This window comes from Saimiri boliviensis, chromosome 11 (genome assembly GCF_048565385.1).
Source record: "Saimiri boliviensis isolate mSaiBol1 chromosome 11, mSaiBol1.pri, whole genome shotgun sequence".
NCBI lineage: Eukaryota > Metazoa > Chordata > Mammalia > Primates > Cebidae > Saimiri > Saimiri boliviensis.
Window position 1 is genome coordinate 22,438,106 of NC_133459.1, and position 15,753 is coordinate 22,453,858.

Genomic DNA, 15,753 nt, shown 5'->3' on the forward strand with positions numbered 1-15,753 from the left:
ATTGAGGTGGAGTCTTGCTCTGTCACCCAGGCTGGAGTGTAGTTGCGTGATCTTGGCTCACTGCAACCTCTGCCTGTTGGGTTCAAGTGATCCTCCTGCCTCAGCCTCCCGAGAAGCTGGGATTACCAGTGCCCACCACCACACCCAGCTAATTTTTGTATTTTTAGTAGAGGCAGGGTTTCACCGCATTGGCCAGGCTAGTCTCAAACTCCCGACCTCAGGTGGTCTGCCCAACTTGGCCTCCCAAATCGCTGGGATTACAGGCATGAGCCACCATACTTGGCTACACTCTTTTAATTTTATTGTTTTTTTTTTTTGCATATGTTGAGAACTTCAGAAATCCTCAAGTCCTAGTTCCTTTCTGTTTAAATTCTTCCCTCATTTTCTCTCTCTCCTCTTGCATTTTACTGTAAGTGGCAGGAAGAAACCAGGCTTTGCCTTCCACATTTTATTTGGAAACCTCCTCCGATAAGCACTCAAGTTCATCATGTATGAGCTCTGCTTCCCACATGACTGCAGGACACAGTTCTGCTAAGCTTTCTGCCAATACGGAACAAGTGTCTCCCTTCCTCGAGTTTTCAATACTGTGTTCCTTACCTTGTGAAGCAATGCCTTGAGTATCGGTGTGTCTACTAACAGGCTCTTCACGATGATTGAGGTAATCTCGGAGGGGATTTAGCTTTTCTCTATAATGCTGCTTGTTTCTTTCTGCACCCTGAGTCTTTAACTTCCATATTCCTACCGACAGTGTGTTGAGGGCCCTCTAGCCTTGCCCAATGGTTTAAAGATGGAGAGGGCAATGTGCCAAGGGATATGGCAGCCAGAGAAAACTAATACACCATCCTTCAAGTTCTAACTGAAATACCACTTCTTCCATGCAGCCTTCCCTGATTCCCAGGCAGCAGGGATCTCTGACAACACTAGTCACCTCTGTCCTCTGTTTGTGGTCAAGGTAAACACATGGCTTCCTCACAATGCCATTACTTACATGTTTAGGTAACATCTGCTGGGTACTGACCAGGTATCAAGCTTTGGGAAGGGAGCTGATGGGAATGGGGAGACGAGGCCTCCTTGGAGGTCAGGATAAGCTTTGGGGTAAATGAAATATGCAAACTACCATAAGAAAGTGACCAAGGCCACAAGGTGAGAGCAAGAAAAGTGTGGAAGGAGTGCAAAGGCAGGAAGAGTCACCCTGGCTTGGGATACGGGGCTGAAGAATCAGGAGAAATTCAGGGAGGAGGCAACAATTAAAACCTTTTAAATCTCTTTGTGTCTTTCCCTTTATTCTTCTAATGTCTTATTCCTAGCCATTCAATTACTGTGGTTTGTCCACCATACTTCTAGCCAGACAGCCTTCCTGTCTGCCTTCTCATCCTTCCTTTCCTTCCCGTCCGTCCATCCATCCGTCCATCCATCCATCCGTCCGTCCCTTCCTTTCCCCTCATTCACCCTTTCTAGCCAATATTTTTTCCTTCCTGTGCCTCATTTCTAATTATTCATCTAAACTTCCTCCCTTTTATCTAGCAGGTCAGCCTTCTTAGCTACTCTCCATTCTTCCCATCCATCCATTCTTCTTTTTTATCTTTCGACATATCCTTCCTTCTTGTCTCTCCTTCCTTCCTTTCTTCTCCTGCGCTCCAGCCTTCCTTCCCTTCCTGGATGTCCCACTTTTCTTCTACAGTATCTGCCCACCCACTCACACACCCATCTGGCTGTCTTTCTGCCTTCTGTGATGGTTGCATTTTTTTTCCTTTAAGACAAGGTGTTGCTCTGTCACCCAGGCTGGAGTGCAACAGAACAATTATGGCTCACTGCAGCCTTGACTTCCCAGGCTCAAGTCATCTTCCCATTTTGGCCTCCCAAATAGCTGGGACCACAGGTGTGCACCACCACATCCAGATAATTTATTCTTTTTTTTTTTTTTTTTTTTTTGTAGAGATGAGTTCTACTTATGTTGTCCAGGCTGGTCTTGAACTCCTGGGCTCAAGTGATCTGCCTGCCTTGGCCTCAAGGGACCCTCCCACCTTGACCTCCCAAAGTGCTGGGATTACGGGTGTGAACCACAGTGCCTGGCCGGTGATGGTTGATTTTATGTGTCAATTTGACTGGGCTAAGGAATACCCAGGTAGTTGGTAAAACATTATTTCTGGGCCCATTTGTGAGGACTTTTCCGGAAGACATCAACATTTGAATCCGTAGACTGGGTGAAGATGTGTCCTCACCAGTGTGGGCAGGCATCATCCAGTCCACTGAGGGCCCAAAGAGAACAAAAGATGGAGGAATGGCACATTCAAGCTGTCTCTTCCTGAGCTGGCACATCAACTTTCCTACCCTTGGACGTCGGAGCTTCCTGTTCTCAGACATTTGGGCTCTGGGACTTATACCAGTGGCCTTTCTGATTGTCGGGCCTGTGGCCTCGGATGCCACTGCTCCCCTGGTCTTGGGCCTTCAGACTCAGATGGAATCACACCACAAGCTTTCCTGGTTCTCCAGCATATGATCACATATTGTGGATGTTTTTGTGTCTATAATTGCAGGAGCCATTTCCCATAATACATCTCTTCTTATTATATCTTTTTTTGTTGGTTTTTTTGGAGATGGAGTCTTGCTCTGTCACCCAGGCTGGAGTGCAGTGACCTGATATTGGCTCGCAACCCCCGCCTCCCAGGTTCAAGTGACTCTCCTGCCTCAGCCTCCTGAGGAGCTGGGACTACGTGTGTGTGCCACCACGCCCAGCTAATTTTTGTATTTTTAGTAGAGATGGGGTTTCACCATGCTGGCCAGGCTGGTCTCGAACTCCTGGTCTCAAGTGATCCATCTGCCTTGGCCTCCCAAAGTGCTGGGATTACAGATGTGAGCCACCACGCCTGGCCTCCTCTTATTATATTTGTATACATCCCATTGGTTCGGTTTCTCTGGAGAACCTTAACGAATACACTTCCTATCCGCCACCTCTCCCTCCACATGCATTTCCTTGCTAACAGGCATCCATCCTTCCATCCAGCCTCCTTCTTTCCCATTTTCCATCGCTGCCTCCTCCATCCCCTCCATCCTCCCTTTCGTCTTACCCATCTGTCCTTCCCTCCTTTTATCCATCCGCCGAGCCAGCTTCTTCCCCCACGAATCATCTCTTCTTCCTTCTCTACCATCCTTTCCTGCTGCCCCGCCATCAGCCCCTCCCTCTTCTCTCTTAAAGCCTTATTTTGTCCTTGAACATTGTGAAAAGCCTGGGCAGCAAGTAACAGCTCTCAGCCCTCTGAGGACACTGTCTGGGCATTTATCTTCCCCTTGTTACCCGGGCCTGCCCAAGGTCAGAAAGATCTAATTGATATCTATGTACGCTGGTTACTAGTGCTGTATTCTGCCAGGTTTCTTAGCTTCTGTGTGTCTTGGGTTGATGGAAATGAACCTCACAAGACTGCTGTGAAGATTAAAAACAGACTGAAAAAAAGAAGTGCGTTCCTCACCCAAGGTCAACGCTTGCGATTTCTGGCAGTAAGCATAGGACATTTTTTCTGTCTTCTTTACCACCCCCCACCCAAATTTCTGCAGCCTACAGAAAATACTTTAGCATCCAGAATTTATTTATTTACTTATTTAAAGACAGAATCTCGTTCTGTTGCCCAGGCTGGAGTGCCATGGCGTGATCTTGGCTCACTGCAACCTCCGCCTCCTGGGTTCAAGTGAGTCTCCTGTCTCAGCCTCCCGAGTGGCTGGGATTATAGGCACCCACCATCATGCCCTGCTAATTTTTGTATTTTCAGTAAAGACGGGGTTTTACCATGTTGGCCAGGCTGGTCTCAAACTCCCGACCTCAGGTGATCCGCCCACCTCGGCCTCCCAGAGTGCTGGGATTACAGGCATGAGCCACTGTGCCTGCCCCCGAATTTGTTTTAAGCATTGATTTTAAGGAGAGAAGGTGGACATAAAAAATAGGAATAAGCATATCAAGTGCCTTGTGCGGTCCGTGACCAAATGGTGCTCAGCTGAAGATAATGGACACTGTTAGCAGAGGGTGCCTGTGAGATTGCTGGAGCTCCCCTCACTCCCTGACAGGCTGCCAGACACGGCCCCGGGCTGCTGCTGGTCCCACACCCCATCTCAAAGGGGCTGGCCCCAGGAGCTGCCCTCTGCTTTGAGGAAGTGGGAGACAGATGGTCAGGAGCGCAGCACCACTGAGCACAGCTCCTGGATGGGATGGAGAGCCTCCCACTCGGTCCCTTACAAACAGACTTACCTTCAAAAAGGTAATCCAGGTATTCGGACTCCACCCAGGGGGACTTGGAGCTGGGAGAAACCGTCCGCACGCGCCCTTTGAACTTGTTGTACAGATCCTGTTTCTTCAGGCACATCAGAGCACACACCAGCTCCTTGGTTCCTGCACACTTTTCAACTTTGCGCCACCGTCCAGGGGTGGGAGAGCTGGGGAAGGAGGCAGGAGAGCTTAGGCCATGGACTCAGCCTCTCAGGGTTGGGAACTTAGAGAACAGGTGATCACGTGTCCCTCCATTTGGCTGGACTGCCCATAGGTCCATCTGTCCAGACAGGCAGACACTGGCTGAGACAGGATGAGAGCAGCCGGGTCAGCAGCTCAGGTTCTGGAGCCAGATGGATGAGAGGGGGAATCCCAGCCCTGCCCCTCCCTAGCTTAGGGACTATGGGCAGGTCCCTGCTCCTAAGCCTCAGTTTCCTCATCTGTAATGCCTCCCTCACAGGGCTGTTGGGGTTGCTGCTATTCCTAGTACTAGTGACCATTACTATAAGTTTGTTCCTTCAGGCTTTTATGGGTCACCTGCTGCATGCCAAGCACCATGATGGGTACTCTGTGGATGTCGGAGGGGAACATGCAGGTCCTGACTCCAACCTGGAGGCTTCAGAGAGCTGCCTGGCCCTTCCATCTCTTCTGCCACGTGAGGACACAGTGTTTGCCCTTCCACTATGTGAAGATGGAGAGGAGGCACCATCTGGGAAGCAGAGAGCAGCCCTTACCAGAACGGAATCAGGTGCCACTGTGATCCTGGACTTCCCAGCCTCTAAAACTGTGAAAAGTAAATTGCTATTATTTATTAATAGCAATTACTAGAATTACCCCATTCTAAGGTATTTTGTTAAAGCAGCACAAATGGACTAAGCCAGAGACACAGGGGGTCTAACTCTAACATGCTTTTGTTTTGTTTTTTGAGATGGAGTCTCACTCTGTTGCCCAGGCTGGAGTGCAGTGGCGTGATCTTGGCTCACTGCAACCTCCACCTCCCAGGTTCAAGTGATTCTCCTGCCTCAGCCTCCCAAGTAGCTGTGATTACAAGTGCATGCCACCATGCCTGGCTGATTTTGTATTTGTAGTAGAGACAGGGTTTCACCATGTTGGCCAGGCTGGTCTCCAACTCCTGACCTCAGGTGATCCACCTACCTCGGCCTCTCAAAGTGCTGGGATTACAGGCGTGAGCCACTGTGCCCAGCCTAACATGTTTTTACAAGCTCACTCTGGTCAAACAGCAAGGAGGCCACAGCAGAAAATACGACTACGTACTCACCAGAATGGTTAAAATGAAAAAGACTGATAATACTAAGTGTTAACAAGCACGTGGAGTAACTAGAACTCTCATCGCATATTGTTGGTGGCAACGAACAATGGTACAGTCACTTTGGAAACAGGTCAACGGTCTCCTGTATACGTTCATTACCTAATCTCCTAGATTCTACTCCTACATCCATTTTCCTTCTCTCTCTCTCCCTCCCTTTCTTCTTTCCTTCCTCTCTTCTCTCTCTCTTTTTAGAGGTAGAGTCTCACTCTGTCACCCAGGCTGGGGTGCAGGGGTGCAATCATAGCTCACTGCAGCCTAAAACTCTTGAGCTCAAGGGATCCTCCCACCTCAGCCTCCCGAGATGCCAGGGCTACAGGTGTGAGCCACCATGCTGGCTAATTTTGAAAACTTCTGTGGAGATGGGGTCTCACTATGTGGTCTCACAGGCTGATACTCCTAGATCTTTAAGAGAAATGAAAACATATTCATACAAAGACTTACATACGAATGTTCACAACAGCTTAATTCATAATAGCCCTATTATGGACTGAATTGAGTTGCTCCAAAATTCATATGTTGAAGCCCTCATCCCCAAGGGTACTATACTTGGAGATAATTATGATTAAATGAAGTAATAAGGCTAGGGCCCTAATCCAGTAAGACTGATGTCCTTATGAGAAGAGGAAGAGACACCAGAGTGAACACACACAGAGAGAAATCCATGTGAGACCACAGCAAGAAGGCGCCATCTGCTAGCCAAGGAGAGAGGCTTCAGGAGAAACTAAACCCAGCAATGCCTTGACCTTGGACTTCCAACCTTCAGAACGGTGAGAAAATAAATTCTGTCGTTTACCCAGACTGTGGTAATAGGTTATGGCAGCCCTAGCCAACAAATGCAGATTTGGGCACCAGAAATGAGGTGCCGATGTAACAAATACCTAAAAATGTGGAAGTGGTTTTGGAACTGCGTAATGGGTAGAATCTAAAAGAGGTTTGACGTGCACGTTACAGAAAGCCTATATTGCCTTAAGGGGACTACTGGTAGGAATATAAACATTAAAGGTGTTTCTGGTGAGGTCTCAGATGGAAAAGAGGAACGTGTTATTAGAAACTGGAGGAAAAATGACCCTTGTTATAAAGTGGCAAAGAACTGGCTGAACTGTCTTCTAGAGTTTTGCAGAAATTCAAAGTTCAAGGATCATTGGCTAGCGTCTCAAAAATTATAACATAAAGTAAATGAACAAAAAAGAGAGAACTTGGCCGGGTGCAGTAGCTCAAGCCTGTAATCACAGCACTTTGGGAGGCCGAGGCGGGTGGATCACGAGGTCAAGAGATCGAGACCATCCTGGTCAACATGGTGAAACCCCGTCTCTACTAAAAATACAAAAAATTAGCTGGGCATGGTGGCGCGTGCCTGTAATCCCAGCTACTCAGGAGGCTGAGGCAGGAGAATTGCCTGAACCCAGGAGGCGGAGGTTGCGGTGAGCCGAGATGGCGCCATTGCACTCCAGCCTGGGTAATGAGAGCGAAACTCTGTCTCAAAAAAAAAAAAAAAAAAAGAGAGAACTTAAAAGAGATGAACTTGGACACTTAGCTGAAGAGATTGCTAAGCAAAGTGCTGTAGGTGCGACCTGGTTTCTTCTTACTGCTTGTAGTAAAATGTGAGAGAAGAGATACATGAAAGGACTTGGTAAGCAAAAAGGAACTAGAACTTGAAGACTTGGAAGATTTTCAGCCAATTCGCATTGCAGAAAAGAAAAAAAAAAAAAAAGAGTGAGGAGAGAGAAAGCGTGTTCTGGGGAGGACATCAAGGTTGCGACTAGAAAATCATTTGGTAAGGAGATCGGAGGTGCAACTCACAGAAATACTGATGGGATTATACCAGCCGAGGCTGCCAGCTTTGCCTAAAGGGGACGGAGATGGGACAGAATGAAGGAAGAGCTGGAGCTATTCGGCTGTGAACATGCATTATCCTTCAAGAACAGGGAAAAATTACCTGGAAGATGATTCAGAGCTCAGTAGGATTGTCACTGCCACCAAAGACCTAGAGGCAAGGCTGTCCCCTCCTCAGTTTCAGCAGGCTAGGCTGCTGCTAACCAGGGCCTCGAGAGTAGGGTCACCACCCAGGGCAAAGGGGTGGGGCTGCCACCCCAGTGGACCCAGAGGGCAGAGCACTGAGCCAGAGGGCTATTCTTGAGACTTAAAATCTAATGGAATTTGGCCTGCCAGATTTTAGACTTGCTTGGGACCTGTCACTCTTTCCTTCTTTCCTATTTTTCTCTTTTGGAACGGGAAAGTCTATTCCACATCTGTCCCACCACTTTATTTTCAAAGCACAAAACCAGCCGGGTTTCACAGGTTCGTAGGTGGAGAGGGATTTGGCCTCAGGATGAGTTAATACCTCCAGTCACACCCAGACCTGATTTAGATAAGACTTCGAATTTAGAGTAGATGCTGAAATGGGCTAAGAGTTTTGGGGCTGCTGGGATGGAGTGAATGTATTTTGCATATGAGAAGGACACAAATTTGGGAAGTCTGGAGGGCAGGGAAACAATCGGCATGTCCACTGACGGGGACATGGATGAACAAATGTCATACAGAGTCACACAATGGCATTACTACTCAGCAAGAAAAAGGAATTAATTACGAATACACCTAACAATGTGGGTGGATTTCAGAAACATTCTGCTGAGTGAAAAGCGCCAGACACAGAAGGGCATGTACTGTGGACATCCATTTACATGAAATTCTGGAACATGCAAAGTTCAATCCACAGTGTCAGAAAGCAGATCTGTAGGTGCCTGGATCTAGGAGGCCCCAGTGCAAAGTGGATGAGGAAACTTTCTGGGGTGATAGAGATGTCTCACATCTTGATTGTGGTAGTGGTTACACGGGTACATACTTTTGCCAAAACTCACCAAATTGTGTACTTTAAAATGGGAACATTTTATTCTATATATATTTTCATTCAATGTAAAAAGAAAATTGGAATGAATTCCACAAGGTAGTCTATAATAAGAAATGTACATTCTTAGTTGTGAACGTGTCAGCTAAAAGCAGACTAGAGTTTTAGGAAAAATAAATGTAACCAAGAGAAAGATTATAAATGATATGTTGAATAATCTCAAACATGAAAGCACTCAGTTTTTTAAAAAATCAAGAGTGAGGCCGGGGGCAGTGGTTCATGCCTGTAATCCTAGCACTTTGGGAGGCCCAGGCGGGTGGATCACCTGAGGTCAGGGTTTGCGACCAGCCTGGACAACGTGGTGAAACCCTGTCTCTACTAAAAATACAAAAATTAGCTGGGCGTGGTGGCATGTGCCTATAATCCCAACTACTCGAGAGGCTGAGGAAGGAGAATCGCTTGAAACCAGGAGGTGGAGGTTGCAGTGAGCCGAGATCACGCCACTACACTCCAGCCTACATGATGGGAGCGTGACTCCATCTCAAAAAATAAAAAATAAAATCAAGAGTGAAATCTAATTCATTTGGAGAACAGAATAGTAGCTAGATAGACAGATAAAAGGCGTTTGAAAGCAAAAGACAAATATTCTCTCCTTTTTCTTTAATTTGAGACAGGGTCTCACTATGTTGCTGAGGCTGGTCTCAAACTCCTGGGCTCAAGCGATCCTCCCACCTCTGCCTCACAAAGTCTTGGAATTATAGGTGTGAGTCACTGTGCTCAGTGGAAAGACAAATATGGAAAACAAAAAAAGAAGATTCAACATACAAATGATATGAGTCCCTAAACCAAAGCAAGAAAATAGAACAAATTCTAAAACTATAATTTAAGAAAACTTTCCTGAAATAAAAATGACTTGGAACTATGTATTAAATGGGAATATTGAGTACTTAAAAATATCAACCCAGAATGAATAAGCATTACCAACATACAGTCAAATAAACTTGCTAGATTTTAAGGAAAGAGCAACAACCCTTTATTAGTCAGGATTCTCCAGTGGAACAGAACTAATAGGATCTATGTATATATGAAAGCTTATTAAGGAGAATTGGCTCATACCATCACAAGGCGAAGTGTGATAGGCTGTCAGCAAGGTGGAAAGAAAGAAGCCAGTAGTGTGGCTCAGTCCGAATCTGAAACCCTCAAAACCAGGGAAGCCAAGAGTGCAGCCTTCAGAGAGCCCCAGCAAAAACCACTGATTTAAGTCCAAGAGTCCAAAGGCCAAAGAACCCAGAGTGTGCTGTCCAAGGGCAGGAGGAGCAGAAGGAAGTATACAGCACGGGAGGAAGAAGGAAGCTAGAAGACCCAGCACGCAAGGCTATCCCACCAGCTTTCACCTGCTTTCCAGCCACCCTGACAGCCAACTGGGTTGTGCCCCCCAACAGTGAGTGAGGGTGGGTCTTCCTGTCCCAGTCCCCTGACTCAAATATTGATCTCCTCTGGCAACACCCTCATAGGCACATGCAGAAACAAAATTTTAACAGCCGTCTAAGCATCCTTCAATCCAATTAAGTTGACACCTGGTATTATTAACCATCACAAACCCTGTGGGCAAAAAGAGCAAGAAACTATTAAGATGCAAGAATGTATGTTTTGGGATAAAGAAAATGAGTAAAGACGGGTCATTCTCGTTCTATCATCTCCCCTGTCCTTGAGAGCCAGGATTCTCAATGCGAAGAAAGAAAATACAGATATAATATAGAAGAAGTCAAGTAAAAATCGTAAGAAACTAAATTTAGATTGGAAGCACTAGTAGAAACTCATTAGGCATTTTATCTTAAAAATTATGTACATGTAGGCTGGGTGCGATGGCTCATGCCTGTAATCCCAGCATTTTGGGATGCTGAGGGGGGCAGATCACTTGAGGTCAGGAGTTGGAGACCAGCCCGGCCAACATGGTAAAACCCTGTCTCTACTAAAAATACAAAAAATTAGCTGAGCGTGGTGGCAGGTGGCTGTAATCCCAGCTACTTGGGAGGCTGAGGCAGGAGAATCTCTTGAACCCAGGAGGCAGAGGTTGCAGTGAGCCGAGATCATGCCACTGCACTCTATAGCCTGCGTGACAGGGTGAGACTCTGTCTCAAAAAAGAAACACACAAACAACTTACGTGCGTGTGTGTGTGTGTCTATGTGGTATGCACACATCAGTCTGTTTACTGAAAAGACCAAAAGCAATGGCTAAGTAGTGAGCACCATAGCTAGCATGCAGATTAGGGTCTTTACAACCATTTCTTACTAAGTGGAGAAATGGCTGACTGCAGGTTTTAGGTCAGGAATTGTACCAGAGGGGCCTGGAACATCTTGTTGTGACAGACAGCTGGCAAGGTATCAAAGACCACTAGAGTCAGGTTAAAAGGACTCAGGAGCAAGCTCGATGACACTCCCACTGGACAAAGACGGGGCAATTCAAGATTCAATGAGTGCGTCGAGTTCATATGATAATAATAAACTAGCGATCACCTTTGGGAGATGATAGGGAACCAATTCATTATTTTGAAAATTGGTAAAGGAAAAATCAAGCCTTTATCCTCTCCTGCCTATTTGAATAGTGTGACTGGATATCAAATACCAAATGAGAGGACACATCTCTTTATAAAATAATTTCAACTAACAAATGAAAAAAATTATATAATTAGAATATCACCATTTTACAACCCCCACAGGTTTTTAAAATATAAAAGAGATGAAAAATATCATAGAAGTTTAGAAGACAGATTTTCTTTCTTTTGAGGATCTTGCTTTGTTACTCAGGTTGGAGTGTAATGGTGTGATCTCAGCTCATTGCAACCTCTACCTCCAGGGCTCAAGTGATCTCCCCACTTCGGCCTCCTAAGTAGCTGAGAACACAGGCACACACCACTATGCCTCACTAATTGTGTGTGTGTGTGTGTGTGTGTGTATGTGTGTGTGTATGTGTATGTGTGTGTGTGTGTGTGTGTGTGTGTGTGTTTTGTAGAGACCAGGTTTCACTGTGTTGCCCAGGATGGTCTCGAACTCTTGGACTCAAGCAATCTGCCCACCTTGGCCTTCCAAAGTGCTGGGATTACAGGCGTAAACCACCATGCTTGGTCCCAGAGGACAGACTTTCAACTCCTAAATAAATTTATTCCAGCCACACTACACCTAGCTGTGTGACTTTGAGCAAAATACACCCTAGGCACTTCAGTTTCCTCCTCTGTAAAGAGACGTACTGAACTTGTCCTCACAGAGCTGTTGTGAGATCAAATTCATTTCATGCGTTGACACAGTGCCAGTCACACTGTAAATAGTAGGTGTTTTCTGCCGCCTGATAGAGCTCTTGCTTTTGAAAGCTCTCTTGTCCCTGCCCAAGCCAGGCCCCCATCACTCACATGTGGATCCCACAGATGGAGGGAAGACATGATGGAACAGGAAGGGCACAAGTTTTGGAGTCAGACTGGAGTTCCCCTTCTGGCTCCATGACGTCCTTCCTCAGACAAGACACAGCATCCCCCTGAGCTCCATCCCCTCACCTCTACAATGGAGAAAACACAGAGCCTGCCTGGTGACATTGGCAGGGGAAGTGAAATATTCACATAGGGCCCTTAGCCCTTGGCCTGGCACAGGATGAGTCCTGAGGACACAGTGCTTCCCTCTCCTTCCTGCTCTCCTGTCCTTACCAATTCCAGGTGAATCCTCCTGCGTTTCTGCTTCTATCATTCACTATCCTGCTAAAGAACTTCAAACGACTCCCATCTGTGTTCAGAGATGGTGGATCTGCTTCCACTGTCAGTTTCTGGATTCACAGTGGCTGCCTAGGCTTCCAAATTGAGAAGGATCCCATGGGGAAGTATGATCATTCAGCCAGTCGCAGTGGCTCACACCTGTAATCCCAGCACTCTAGGAGGCTGAGACGGGTGGATCACCTGAGGTCAGGAGTTCGAGACCAGCCTGGCCAACATGGCAAAACCCCCATCTCTACTAAAAATACAAAAATTAGGCAGGTGTCGTGGTGCATGCCTGTAATCCAGGCTACTTGGAGCTGAGGCAGGAGAATCCCTTGCACGAAGGAGAATCGATTCCATCCAGGAGGCAGAGGTTGCATGAGCTGAGATTGCACCACTGCACTCCTGCCTGGGCAACACAGCAAGACTCTGTCTCAAAAAAAAAAAAAAAAAGTGTGATCATTCAGGGATGCCTGATTGCTCAGGTAACAGCTCCTCTGCTGTGCATCTAGTTGCCTCACCTATCAGCTGGGACAGCTCCAAGCACTTCATCCAGCCACTTGAGAATTTCATCCTCTGGCCACATGGCTCCATCTGTGCTCCACACCACCATCAAAGACCCACCCCAGCCCTGGCAGGCTGGTCACCTGTATGCTGCTCTTCATTCAACATCTTCCCCACCTCCAGACCTTTATCAAAAGCCCCTCTCCAAATGCCTGCCACACACCATCTCCCGTGGGGCCCAGTGCACCAGCCAATGCTGCCCACACTGGGTGCAGCTGTCCCAGAGAAGCCCCTTCAGCCCCCACCCGCCCCCTCAGTCTCCTCATCCACTAGCCGAGAGAGTCCCCTCTACCTCTGATAGGCCACAACATAGGTCACATCCTGGGGGTTGCCAAGCCCTGGGAGCCACGTCAGGTACACACTGAAGTTCTGGGAGAGCAGCATCACGTTCTGGGGAGGGGCCAGATGGGGTCTCCCTGGGGGAAAGAGAGGGATCATGAAACGTCCGCTCCTGGCTGGTCTTGACTTGGGCCACCCCAAGCTGAGGGGCAGCATGAAGGGCAGGCAGGTGCTCACCGAGTTGTGGAACCAGGAGCCATTGACTGGCTGTACCGCTGCCCTTGTACCATGAGAGAAGCCCCTGTGCCAGGAGGGGAGGCTCCTGGACATGCTGGGACCTGAGGGTTCCAGCAGAATACCATGGAACAGGAAGCCGATGGCCTCCAGGAGGGAGTGTCCCTGTGGGTATCAAGGACCAGGAACTCTGTCCTGTTCTCAGCCATGTCCCCAGAGCCTGCCTGCCATGGCCGCAGCACGTAGTAGGTGTGCAATAAACGTCTGTTGAGTGAATGAATGAATATTACAATAACATGGGTTACACCAAAGTCTTCCTAACCGGTCACCCTGCTTCCAACCTTTCCAATGCAGCAAAGGTTGCTGCCTAGGCATTAGAAGTAGAAGCCACGTTCAGATGGCCCAAGTCAGTGTCCAGAGATAAGAACTTAGAGGCGTCTCTCCCTCCTGGCAAACTGGGCTCCCTATTTTCCACCCATTTCTTTAAAGGGGCCATTCAGGCATCTGCCCTTGAACTTAACCTGACCCACAGCCTTGTCCCTTATATAATGCACTTCTCACTGCCACAAGCTCTCTTTCTTTTTGCCTGACTCTTCATTCCTGCTTCACGTAGCCCAGGATGGAGGATGGCCCTCCCTACTCATTGCACCCTCCCTGCTCGGGATCTGTAAGTAATAAGCCTTTGAACTTGTTTCCCATTGAGGTGGTGTACTGAATTTGCACCTTCCATCTCAAGAACCTGGGCCCAGCCTGGGCCTGATTTTCCCTGCGTTACTGGGAACACAGGCTGGCTCCTAGCCCAGAGCAACGGTCAAACAGGCACAAACCTGGACACGGATCGGACAAGAGCCACAGGGACGTCTGCCAGTATAAACAAGTGTGAAGGACCCCCAGCCATGGGTTAGACAGTTAGGCATTAGGCTGTCCACCAGTAAGAAGTATTTCATGGGCTGGGCAAGATGGCTCATACCTTTACAGGTGTGAGCACTTTGGGAGGCCGAGGCGGGTGGATCATCTGAGGTCGGGAGTTCGAGACCAACCTGGGCAATGTGGTGAAACCCTGTTTCTACTAAAAATGCAAAAAATTACCCAAATTTGGTGGCACAGGCCTGTCATCTCACCTGCTCAGGAAGCTGAGGCATGAGAATTGCTTGAACCCAAAAGGCAGAGGTTGCAGTACTGAAATCGCGCCACTGTACTCCAGGCTGGGCGACAGAGCGAGACTCCATCTCAAAAAAACAAAAACAAAAACAAAAATCAAAGTATTCCCTGAAGGGCACACTGTAAATACCCTGCCCAGCTCCCCGGCATTGTACATTCGGGCAGGCTTGCCATCCGCTCTGCTACTGGAACCCTAATTTAGCTGGGGGCTCTCAAAAGCCCTTGTCTCCAGGTGGATGATCACTGCATCCACATTTGCAGGCATGCTGCTATGGAAGTTTAGGTGACACCTATATTCACTATTTATTTCACAGTTTCAGTTTTGCAATTTGTGAATGGCTTTTTTCCCTGAAAATTCATTTTAACTTAAAAGTATGTTTTTAATTCCCTCGATTTAATTAATGGACTATATGCATATTTATATCTAAGTGTGCTTACATGTTAATAATGTATTTGCATAGTTATGAGAATTTCACATTGGACTCCATGGTGGTAAAAACATAAATACAGGGTGGGCACGGAGGCTCATGCCTATAGCCCCAGCACTTTGGGAAGCTGAGGCGGGCAGATCATGAGGTCAGGAGTTCGAGACCAGCCTGACCAACAAGGTGAAACCCCGTCTCTACTAAATACACAAATTTAGTTGGGCATGGTGGCACGTGCCTCTAATCCTAGCTACTCAGGAGACTGAGGCAGGAGAGTCACTTAAACCCAGGCGGTGGTGGTTATAGTGAGCAGAGATCGTCTCACTGCACTCCAGCCTGGATGACAGAGCGAGACTCCTTCTCAAAAATAAATAAATACATACATACATACGCACATACAATATCTGCCATATACATTTTTTTTCTGTTGGTTTAAGAAAATATCTGACAGATTTACCTACTTCTGAAGGTTCATCCAAGCCCATACATTGGTGAGAGAGTGTACTGATGTGGAGTATGTGTGCTTTTGTTTTCAGTTCTGCTCTAGATCGTAACTGTGTAAAAAACACTGTCATAATCAGTTACACTAAAATTCATGAGCCCAAATGTAAGATGAAAGTCTGCACTGTAGTCCAAGATCACTGCCCTATCGATAATTATGTTCTCATTTTGATTTACAGAAGAGCTTTATGGTAGAAACACCAGAAAACATCTCATACTATTAAAAGGCTTTTTCTCCTTTTTAAGAAAACAAACAGGCGGGCATGGTGGCTCACACCTGTAATCCCAGCACTCTGGGAGATTGAGGTGGGAGAATCGCTTGAGACCAGGAATATAAGACTTGCCTGGGCAACACAGGGAGACCCCCATCTCTACAAAATACATTTTTAAAAAATGAGCAGGGCATAATGGTGAGACTC

General features: G+C 47.2%; 1 protein-coding gene across 3 annotated transcripts in view; it reads right to left on the reverse strand.

Annotated features, from left to right (window-relative positions):
• The window catches only part of IFNLR1 (interferon lambda receptor 1), a 42,060-nt gene that overhangs the window by 22,229 nt on the left and 4,078 nt on the right, over positions 1-15,753 (reverse strand). For all 3 annotated transcript variants that reach the window (XM_039474236.2, XM_074380287.1, XM_039474238.2), the window contains exons 2-3: positions 13,027-13,150; positions 4,238-4,422 (exon numbers count right to left, since the gene is read on the reverse strand). In XM_039474236.2, coding sequence (XP_039330170.1) covers positions 4,238-4,422; positions 13,027-13,150 — 309 coding nt within the window. The remainder of the gene's footprint in view (positions 1-4,237; positions 4,423-13,026; positions 13,151-15,753) is intronic.